The following is an 11,115-nucleotide window of genomic DNA, read 5'->3' as shown; positions in this document are numbered from 1 at the left end:
CTGCCAGGCGCAGCGAGTCGAGTGCCAGCTGCTCACCGTGAGTTGTTCTTGCTATTCTTGTTCTTGTTATTCTTGTTCTTGTTATTCTTTTTTCTTTTATTCTTGTCTTGTTCTTTTATCTTGTCTTGTTCTTGTTATTCTGTTTCTTGTTCTTGTTTTTTGTTTCTTTTCTTTATTTTTTTGTTCTTGTTATTCTTGTTCTTGTTCTTGTTATTCCTGTTCTTGTTATTCTTGTTCTTGTTATTCTTGTTCTTGTTATTCTTGTTCTTGTTATTCTTGTTCTTGTTCTTGTAATTCTTGTTCTTGTAATTCTTGTTCTTGTAATTCTTGTTCTTGTTATTCTTGTTCTTGTTATTCTTGTTCTTGTTATTCTTGTTCTTGTTATTCTTGTTCTTCTTCCTGTTATTCTTGTTCTTGTTATTCTTGTTCTTGTTCTTGTTGTTCTTCTTCTTGTTATTCCTGTTCTTGTTCTTGTTATTCTTGTTCTGATTATTCTTGTTCTTGTTATTCTTGTTCTTGTTCTTGTTATTCTTGTTCTTGTTATTCTTGTTCTTGTTATTCTTGTTCTTGTTCTTGTTGTTCTTGTTCTTGTTCTTGTTGTTCTTGTTCTTGTTTTCTTGTTCTTGTTCTTGTTATTCTTGTTCTTTTTTCTTGTTCTTGTTATTCTTGTTCTTGTTCTTGTTATTCTTGTTCTTGTTATTCTTGTTCTTGTTATTCTTGTTCTTGTTATTCTTGTTCTTGTTATTCTTGTTCTTGTTCTTATTATTCTTGTTCTTATTATTCTTGTTCTTGTTATTTTTGTTCTTGTTCTTGTTATTCTTGTTCTTGTTATTCTTGTTCTTGTTATTCTTGTTCTTGTTATTCTTGTTCTTGTTATTCTTGTTCTTGTTATTCTTGTTCTTGTTCTTATTGATTATTCTTGCTCTTGTTATTCTTGTTCTTGTTCTTGTTATTCTTGTTCTTGTTATTCTTGTTCTTGTTATTCTTGTTCTTATTATTCTTGTTCTTATTATTCTTGTTCTTATTATTCTTGTTCTTGTTCTTGTTATTCTTGTTCTTGTTCTTGTTATTCTTTTGTTATTCTTGTTCTTGTTATTCTTGTTCTTGTTATTCTTGTTCTTGTTATTCTTGTTCTTGTTCTTGTTGTTCTTCTTGTTATTCCTGTTCTTGTTCTTGTTATTCTTGTTCTTGTTATTCCTGTTCTTGTTCTTGTTATTCTTGTTCTGATTATTCTTGTTCTAGTTATTCTTGCTCTTGTTCTTGTTATTCTTGTTCTTGTTATTCTTGTTCTTGTTATTCTTGTTCTTGTTATTCCTGTTCTTGTTCTTGTTATTCTTGTTCTGATTTTCTTGTTCTTTTATTCTTGTTCCTGTTATTCTTATTCCTGTTATTCTTGTTCTTGTTATTCTTGTTCTTGTTATTCTTGTTCTAGTTATTCTTGCTCTTGTTCTTGTTCTTGTTATTCTTGTTCTTGTTATTCTTGTTCTTGTTATTCTTGTTCTTGTCTTGTTATTTTTATTTTTGTTGTTATTATTCATTCTTGTTTTTATTGTTATTATTCCTGTCGTTATTATTCTTATCATTTTTGTTATTTTCATTATTTTTATCATTGTTATTTTTATCATTTTTATTATTTTTGTATTATTTTTATTATTAATATTTTTATTATTATTATTATTATTTTATAAATTTCATTATCAACATCTTTATATATATATTTATTTTTTATTATTATTGTTATTATTATTATTTTTATAATTTTTATTAGTTATTATTATTGCTATTATTGTTATTGCAGTTGTTATAGTTAGTGTTATTTTAATGACTATTATTGTTATTATTGTTATTATTGTTATTGCCCCTAATCACCTCCCTAATTACTGAGTTGTTCTTGTTATTTTTTTTGTTATTTTTTGTTCTTGTTTTTGTTATTATTTTTTTTTGTTATTTTTTGTTCTTGTTATTTTTTTATTATTTTTTTTTTTGTTCTTGTTCTTTTTTGTGATTTTTGGTGTATTTCTGGTTATTTTTTGTTCTTGTTCGTTCTTGTTAATTTTTTTTTTATTCTTGTTATTGTTATTTTTTCCTATTGTTCTTTTTTTTTGTTATTATTCTTGTTACTATATTTTTTATTTTTATTTTTGTTATTATTCTTGTTATCATGTATTTTTTAGTTATTTTTATTATTATTATTATATTTTTGTTAATTTCTCTATCAATATCTTTATTTTTTTCTTTATCATTCTTATTATTGTTGTTATTATCTTTTATCATTTTTATTATTGTTATTATTATTGCAGTTTTTATAATTAATTATTTAATTATTATTATAATTTAATTATTATTTAATCATTATTTAATTATTATTATTATTTAATTATTATTATTATTTAATTATTATTCAATTATTATTGTTCTTATTTTTATTATTGCTATTGCTGTTATCATTGCTATTATTATTAGTCTTATTTTTCTTTTTATAAATGTTATTGGTGTAGACGTTATCAGTTATTGCCCCTAATTAACCCCTAATCACCTCCCTAATTACTATTTACTAATTAACTCACTAAATTACCTCCCTAATTACTTCATAATTGCCTCCTAAATACCTCCTAATTACACGTAATTAACAGATACCCCTAATCACTCCCTAATTACGAATTAACTCGCTAATTACCTCCGTAATTACTATTTACCCCCTAATTATACTCGCAAGTGCCCCTAATTACGTCCCTGACTAATTACCTCCTATTTACCTCTAATTACTAATTACCCTTCCTAGTGCCCCTAATTGCCTCTAATAATTAACTCGCTAATTATCCCCTAATTACTAATTACCCTCCCCAGTGCCCCTAATTACTTCTAATTACTAATCAACTCACTAATTACCCTCTAATTACCTTATAATTACCCTCCCCAGTGCCCCTACGGCCTGCAGAAGTCGCTGGACGGCCGCGGGTGCCACGTCTGCTCCTGCCACGACCCCTGCGAGAGGCATCGGTGCCCCGAGGCCACGCAGTGCGCCGTCGACCTGAGCTCCGACGCCGACGCGGACTTCCTCAGGACCAAGGAAAGTGGCCAGTGGGTGGCCGTCTGTCGCCAAGGTGGGGTTTGAGAGTTTTAAAACAGTTTTTCAAGAGTTTTTGAGTATTTTTCAAGAGTTTTAAGAGTTTTGGGGAATTTTTCAAGAGTGTTGAGAGAGAGAGGGCCAAGGGAGGTGGCCAGTGGGTGGCCGTCTGTCGCCAAGGTGAGGCTTCTGAGAGTTTTCTGAGATTTTTTTTCAAAAGATGAACGTTTTTTCAAGAGTTTTTAAGGGTTCTGAGAGATTTTGATAGAGGGAGGTGGCCAGTGGGTGGCCGTCTGTCGCCAAGGTGGGGCTTCTGAGATTTTTAGGAGTCTTAAGGGATTTTTAAAGAGTTTTTCAAGAGTTCTCCCTTCCCCTCCTTCCCTCTCTCCCTCATTCCCTCTCCCTCTTCCCACTATCACTTATCTCCCATAACCATCTTCCCTCTCCCCTCCTCACCATCCTTCCCTCTCCCTCCCTCTCCCTCTCCCCACTTATCACCACCGTAATTTCCATCCGTCTCCCTCCCTTTCCCTCCTTCCCTCCCTCTCCCTCTCTCTCCCTTTCCCTCCTTCCCTCCCTCTCCCTCTCTCTCCCTTTCCCTCCTTCCCTCCCTCTCCCTCTCCCTCCCTCTCCCTCCTTCCCTCCCTCACCATCCCTCCCTCCCTCTCCCCACTTACCACCACCCAAAAACCCCCCCTGGTCGTTCCAGTCAACAAACCTGGTCGTTGCCCCTCGCCCAGCGCTCGTCCCATCCCCTCCGAGTGCCAGGACGAGTGCCAGAACGACTCGGGGTGCCAGAACGACCTGAAGTGCTGCCACAACGGATGCGCCTTCTCGTGTGCCAAACCGGTGCCGGAGGAGGGAGAGGAGAAGCCGGTGGTGGCCACGCCGGTGACCACGCCGGTGCAAGGTGAGAGAGGGAGGGAGGGAGGGGGAGGGAAGGAGGGAGGAAGGGGCAGAGAGGGGGGCAGGGAGGGAGGGAGGGAGGGAGAGGGAGAGAGAGAGGGAGAGGATGCAAGAGAGAGAGAGAGAGAGGGAGCGAGAGAAAGAGAGAAAGGAGCAAGAGAAAGAGAGCGAGAGAAAGAGAGAGAAAGACAGAGAGAGAGTCTTAAGGGATTTTTAAAGAGTTTTTCAAGAGTTTTTGAGTTTTTTTAAGCGATTTTGAGAGAGGGAGGTGGCCATTGGGTGGCCGTCTGTCGCCAAGGTGGGGTTTGAGAGTTTTAAGAGTTTTTCAAGAGTCTTTAAGGGTTTTGAGAGATTTTGAGAGAGGGAGGTGGCCAGTGGGTGGCCGTCTGTCGCCAAGGTGGGGCTTCTGAGAGTTTGAGTTTTTCAAAGGTTTGACATTTTTTCAAGAGTTTTAAGGTATTTTCAAGAGTTCTGAGGTATTTTCAAGAGTTTTCAGGTATATTTAAAGAGTTTTCAAAGGGTTTGACGTTTTTTTCAAGAGTTTTGGGGGATTTCTCAAGAGTTTCGAGGGGTTTTGAGAGAGAGAGAGGGCCGAGGGAGGTGGCCAGTGGGTGGCCGTCTGTCGCCAAGGTGGAGGTTCTGAGAGTTTTAAAGAGTTTTTCGAGAGTTTTTGAGTTTTTAAGGGTCCTGAGAGATTTTGAGAGGGAGGTGGCCAGTGGATGGCCGTCTGTCACCAAAGTGGGTTTTCTGAGTTTTTTTTCCCTAGAGTTTTGAGGCTTTTTTTTTGGTTTTAGAAGTGAGTTTCTTAGTTTTTCATAGAGTAAGGATTTTTTTTTAATAGTTTTTGAAGCGGTTTGAGTTTTTAAAAAAGTTTTTTTTTTTTATGTTTTTTCTTTTTGAAGGTATGTGAATGTGTTTGTTCTTTTCGGGTATGTGGGTGGCCGTGTGTTGCGACAATTTTTAAAAAATAAATTTAAAAATATAATTTTTTAAAAGTCTTTAAGTTTTTAAAGACTTCTCTCATCTTCCTTCTCCCTCCCTATCCCTCTCCCTCCTTACCTCCCTCTCCTTCCCTCTCCTTCCTTCTCCCTCCTTCCCTCTCTCCCCCTCTCCCTTAACCTCCCTTTCCCTTTCCTTCCCTCTCCCTCTCTCCCTTTCTCCTTCCCACTCCCTCCTGCCCTCTCCCTCTCCCCACTTATCACCACCGTAATTTCCATCCGTCTCCCTCCCTTTCCCTCCTTCCCTCCCTCTCCCTCTCCCTCCCTTTCCCTCCTTCCCTCCCTCTCCCTCTCCCTCCCTCTCCCTCCTTCCCTCCCTCACCATCCCTCCCTCCCTCTCCCCACTTACCACCACCCATAAACCCCCCCTGGTCGTTCCAGTCAACAAACCTGGTCGTTGCCCCTCGCCCAGCGCTCGTCCCATCCCCTCCGAGTGCCAGGACGAGTGCCAGAACGACTCGGGGTGCCAGAACGACCTGAAGTGCTGCCACAACGGATGCGCCTTCTCGTGTGCCAAACCGGTGCCGGAGGAGGGGAGGAGAAGCCGTGTGGTGGCCACGCCGGTGACCACGCCGGTGCAGGTGAGAGTGGGAGGGAGGGAGGGGGAGGGAAGGAGGGAGGAAGGGGCAGAGAGGGGGGCAGGGAGGGAGGGAGGGAGGGAGAGGGAGAGAGAGAGGGAGAGGATGCAAGAGAGAGAGAGAGAGAGGAGCAAGAGAGAGAGAGAGGAAGCAAAAAAGAGTGAGACAGGGAGCGAGAGAAAGAAGAGAGAGAGAGAGGGAGCGAGAGAAAGAGAGAAAGGAGCAAGAGAAAGAGAGCGAGAGAAAGAGAGAGAAAGACAGAGAGAGAGTCTTAAGGGATTTTTAAAGAGTTTTTCAAGAGTTTTTGAGTTTTTTTGAGAGATTTTGAGAGAGGGAGGTGGCCAGTGGGTGGCCGGCTGTCGCCAAGGTGGGGCTTCTGAGAGTTTGAGTTTTTCAAAGGTTTGACATTTTTTCAAGAGTTTTAAGGTATTTTCAAGAGTTCTAAGGTATTTTCAAGAGTTTTCAGGTATATTTAAAGAGTTTTCAAAGGGTTTGACGTTTTTTTCAAGAGTTTTGGGGGATTTCTCAAGAGTTTCGAGGGGTTTTGAGAGTTTTTCGAGAGTTTTTGAGTTTTTAAGGGTCCTGAGAGATTTTGAGAGGGAGGTGGCCAGTGGATGGCCGTCTGTCACCAAAGTGGGTTTTCTGAGTTTTTTTTCCCTAGAGTTTTGAGGCTTTTTTTTTGGTTTTAGAAGTGAGTTTCTTAGTTTTTCATAGAGTAAGGATTTTTTTTTTAAATAGTTTTTGAAGCGGTTTGAGTTTTTAAAAAAGTTTTCTTTTTTTTTATGTTTTTCTTTTTGAGAGGTATGTGAATGTGTTTGTTCTTTTCGGGTATGTGGGTGGCCGTGTGTTGCGACAATTTTTAAAAAATAAATTTAAAAATATAATTTTTTAAAAGTCTTTAAGTTTTTAAAGACTTCTCTCATCTTCCTTCTCCCTCCCTATCCCTCTCCCTCCTTACCTCCCTCTCCTTCCTTCTCTCCCCCTCTCCCTTAACCTCCCTTTCCCTTTCCTTCCCTCTCCCTCTCTCCCTTTCTCCCTCCCCCTCCCTCCTTCCCTCTCCCTCTCCCCCCTCTCCCTCCCTTCCCTCTCCCTCTCCCTCTCTCCCTCTTCTTCCCCCCTCTCCCTCTCCCTCCCTCTCCCTCCTTCCCTCCCTCACCATCCCTCCCTCCCTCTCCCCACTTACCACCACCCATAACTGTTTGTATACTCACTGTGTTGTGTTCGTATATCTGTTTGTTTGGTGTTTCTCTATGATGCTTGAGGGAGAAGAACACACCAATTAAAATTAAAGTAGGTTCATTGTAGATCAGCTCTGACAAAATGAAAAGGGAGCTCTTCACAGTCCCGTGCGCCACGCGTCGGCCATGCCCGAGAGCGCTACTGCCAGACGTGTGACTACAGACACAAAATAAAATATTGTACTCTATAAATTGTACAGAGAATCTCACTCTTTTACATAGGCGATATGCTACACAGCAATATAAGCTAAACATAATCTTTTACATTTCACATGGTGTAACATATCACACAAAAGGCAGTATATATATAATATAATCATATAATTATCACAACACAGGTACGACAATATTGTCATCATATCCTGTACATGGCGGCATCACAATATGGCGCCCACAACTCACATAAGTATCACAACTCACTTCATTATCACAACCCACATCTCCCTCCCCCCTTTACGTTCACTAGCGGGAGTCTTGAACGGACTTCGATGTGATACGTTCCGAACGTCGAGGTTCAACAGGCACAGATGGGGCGGAAGATCCAGGTGCATCATCTGACATCTGTTCTTCCAAATCAGTTGAGTGTCCAATCATGAGCTGTTTAGGGCACAAGAAGCGTCGATTGCGCCACAGTATACGGCCACTTGGAAGCCTGATGTGATAATTACGAGATTTGCCAATACCCATGACAGTGCCAACCTTATCCCAATGCTTGGATGTGGGATCCTGGATTCGCACATGCGCCCCAACTTCTAACTTGGAAAGTGTGTGGGCACGAGTGTCATAGCGGGTCTTCACGTCCTTGGCACGTACTGCAGCACGACGGTCGCAGTCTTCAGCCTTGGTCTGCCACTCCTTCATGAAGGCACTAGAGTGGGCAGGCACACAGGAGCGAAGGGGCATACCAAACAGAACTTAAGCAGGAGAACGACCAGTGAAATTTGGGGCGTTACTCAATTCTAGTAAGCCTCTGTTGAACTCCTCACAGTCAATATTCCCGTTGGGTGCTGTCTTCATGATCAGATACTTGACTTTCTTCACAGCAGCCTCTGCATGCCCATTGGACTGTGGGTAATGGGAGCTTGACGTGACATGACGCACTCCCCATCGCTGAAGGAAAATAGAAAACCCCCCGCTGGAAGTGATGTCCGCCATCGGTGCGCAGGTGAACTGGCACACCCAGTGGAGAATATCATCAGAGAACCACAACTGCGAGATGCCTGCAACGAGGCTCCGTGGTCCTACTTCTAGCGGTAGTGTGGCCCCAGGACCTTCCCTTCCGTCACCCGCACTCTTCCGGCGATCACGGTCCTGCCTTCTGTCGGACTTGGTGCGCTGTCGCTCCTCCATCAGTCCCTCTACTCCCGGTAGCTTCTCCGGGGTCTCCTCGGCAGACAGCTTATCCGGGGTCTCCTCGGCAGGCAACTCCTCCGGCAAGTCCTCGGAAGGCGGCTCCTCCGGCGTGTCCTCGGCAAGCAGCTCCTCCGGCAAGTCCTCGGCAGGCAGCTCCTCCAGGGTGTCCTCGGACGGCAGCTCCTCTGGCGCATTTGCGGCAGGCAGCTCGTCCGGCGCATTTTCGGCAGGCAGCTCGTCCGGCGCATTTTCGGCAGGCAGCTCGTCCGGCGCATTTTCGGTAGGCAGCTCGTCCGGCGCATTTTCGGCAGGCAGCTCCTCCGGCGCATTTTCGGTAGGCAGCTCGTCCGGCGCATTTTCGGCAGGCAGCTCCTCCGACGTCGGCGGAGAGTGAGAAGCATTCGACGCAGCAGAACTGCTCACTGGCGAACTCGCAGTTGAATCTACGGGCTGCTGGGGAGTGAGGCGAAGTATCAGCTCCTGAAAACGGGCAGCTTCCTCCTTCCGACGGGCTTCCTCCTTTTCATCCCACTGTATTATCCACTGGAGCAATGTAGTAATATCTGTGGGAGGTGGGATGCTGGCACTGGCTCCTTCAGACTCTTCAAGGCTAGAGTCTGGTTTCTCAGTGTCGCTCTTACTGGCCTCTTGCGGTTTCTTTCCTTTACCCATGGTACCGTGGTAAGGGTGTAAAGATAATACAGCAAATTCGGCGAAAATCCGGTGAAATTCCGACCATGCAGTGTGGGGGAGTGAGTGTGTGTGCGTGGCAGTGCCGTGACGTCACGTCGGGCACGTGCGGGTAGGCGAGCCGCGACGCGAGAGAATCAGTCGCTCACGAAGCGTCGTAGAGAGCGCAGAGATATGTCTCGCTCCTACGATCTTCAATATGCTTCGATTCGGCTCCCTTATGCTGCTAAATATAGCACTGCACTAAACACAATAGCCACAGCACAACACTACACTTCACTATAGCACCACAATTCACTGCACTAATGAAAATCACTCCTGAGCGGGTTATTTACTGAGCGGCCACGAGAGTGGAGGAGGCACGGGCAGGCGACAGGCCACAGGGCTGGCGTCAGAACTGAATAACTGGATCACTGCGCCATGTTTGTATACTCACTGTGTTGTGTTCGTATATCTGTTTGTTTGGTGTTTCTCTATGATGCTTGAGGGAGAAGAACACACCAATTAAAATTAAAGTAGGTTCATTGTAGATCAGCTCTGACAAAATGAAAAGGGAGCTCTTCACAGTCCCGTGCGCCACGCGTCGGCCATGCCCGAGAGCGCTACTGCCAGACGTGTGACTACAGACACAAAATAAAATATTGTACTCTATAAATTGTACAGAGAATCTCACTCTTTTACATAGGCGATATGCTACACAGCAATATAAGCTAAACATAATCTTCTACATTTCACATGGTGTAACATATCACACAAAAGGCAGTATATATATAATATAATCATATAATTATCACAACACAGGTACGACAATATTGTCATCATATCCTGTACATGGCGGCATCACAATATGGCGCCCACAACTCACATAAGTATCACAACTCATTTCATTATCACAACCCACAATAACCTCATTCCTTCTCCCCTCCTCTCCATCCTTCTCTCCCTCTCCCTCTCCCTCCCCCTCTCTCTCCCCTTCCCTCTCCCCTTCCCTCTCCCTCCCCCCACTTACCACCACCCATAAACCCCCCCTGGTCGTTCCAGTCAACAAACCTGGTCGTTGCCCCTCGCCCAGCGCTCGTCCCATCCCCTCCGAGTGCCAGGACGAGTGCCAGAACGACTCGGGGTGCCAGAACGACCTGAAGTGCTGCCACAACGGATGCGCCTTCTCGTGTGCCAAACCGGTGCCGGAGGAGGGAGAGGAGAAGCCGGTGGTGGCCACGCCGGTGACCACGCCGGTGCAAGGTGAGAGAGGGAGGGAGGGAGGGGGAGGGAAGGAGGGAGGAAGGGGCAGAGAGGGGGGTAGGGAGGGAGGGAGGGAGGGAGAGGGAGAGAGAGAGGGAGAGGATGCAAGAGAGAGAGAGAGAGAGAGGGAGCAAGAGAGAGAGAGAGGAAGCAAGAAAGAGTGAGACAGGGAGCGAGAGAAAGAGAGAGGGAGCGAGAGAAAGAGAGAAAGGAGCAAGAGAAAGAGAGCGAGAGAAAGAGAGAGAAAGACAGAGAGAGAGTCTTAAGGGATTTTTAAAGAGTTTTTCAAGAGTTTTTGAGTTTTTTTAAGCGATTTTGAGAGAGGGAGGTGGCCATTGGGTGGCCGTCTGTCGCCAAGGTGGGGTTTGAGAGTTTTAAAAGAGTTTTTCAAGAGTTTTTAAGGGTTTTGAGAGATTTTGAGAGAGGGAGGTGGCCAGTGGGTGGCCGTCTGTCGCCAAGGTGGGGTTTCTGAGAGTTTGAGTTTTTCAAAGGTTTGACATTTTTTCAAGAGTTTTAAGGTATTTTCAAGAGTTCTGAGGTATTTTCAAGAGTTTTCAGGTATATTTAAAGAGTTTTCAAAGGGTTTGACGTTTTTTTCAAGAGTTTTGGGGGATTTCTCAAGAGTTTCGAGGGGTTTTGAGAGAGAGAGAGGGCCGAGGGAGGTGGCCAGTGGGTGGCCGTCTGTCGCCAAGGTGGAGGTTCTGAGAGTTTTAAAGAGTTTTTCGAGAGTTTTTGAGTTTTTAAGGGTCCTGAGAGATTTTGAGAGGGAGGTGGCCAGTGGATGGCCGTCTGTCACCAAAGTGGGTTTTCTGAGTTTTTTTTCCCTAGAGTTTTGAGGCTTTTTTTTTGGTTTTAGAAGTGAGTTTCTTAGTTTTTCATAGAGTAAGGATTTTTTTTTTAATAGTTTTTGAAGCGGTTTGAGTTTTTAAAAAAGTTTTCTTTTTTTTATGTTTTTCTTTTTGAGAGGTATGTGAATGTGTTTGTTCTTTTCGGGTATGTGGGTGGCCGTGTGTTGCGAATATTTTAAAAAAATAAATTTAAAA

General features: G+C 43.4%; 1 protein-coding gene across 1 annotated transcript; it reads left to right on the top strand.

Moving 5' to 3' along the window:
• On the top strand, positions 1 to 10,872 carry LOC119568793 (the record flags this gene model as incomplete). Its single annotated transcript, XM_037917236.1, is given in 8 exon segments — positions 1 to 37; positions 2,921 to 3,104; positions 3,777 to 3,977; positions 5,353 to 5,552; positions 5,967 to 6,159; positions 9,872 to 10,072; positions 10,584 to 10,590; positions 10,674 to 10,872. Coding segments are annotated over 8 exon segments (1,222 nt in total), but the record flags the coding sequence as incomplete, so codon positions are not given.
• Positions 10,873 to 11,115: the final 243 nt, after the last annotated feature.

Source organism: Penaeus monodon, unplaced genomic scaffold (genome assembly GCF_015228065.2).
Source record: "Penaeus monodon isolate SGIC_2016 unplaced genomic scaffold, NSTDA_Pmon_1 PmonScaffold_10807, whole genome shotgun sequence".
NCBI classification, from domain to species: Eukaryota; Metazoa; Arthropoda; class Malacostraca; order Decapoda; family Penaeidae; genus Penaeus; species Penaeus monodon.
This window is presented reverse-complemented; position numbering and strand designations above follow the sequence as displayed.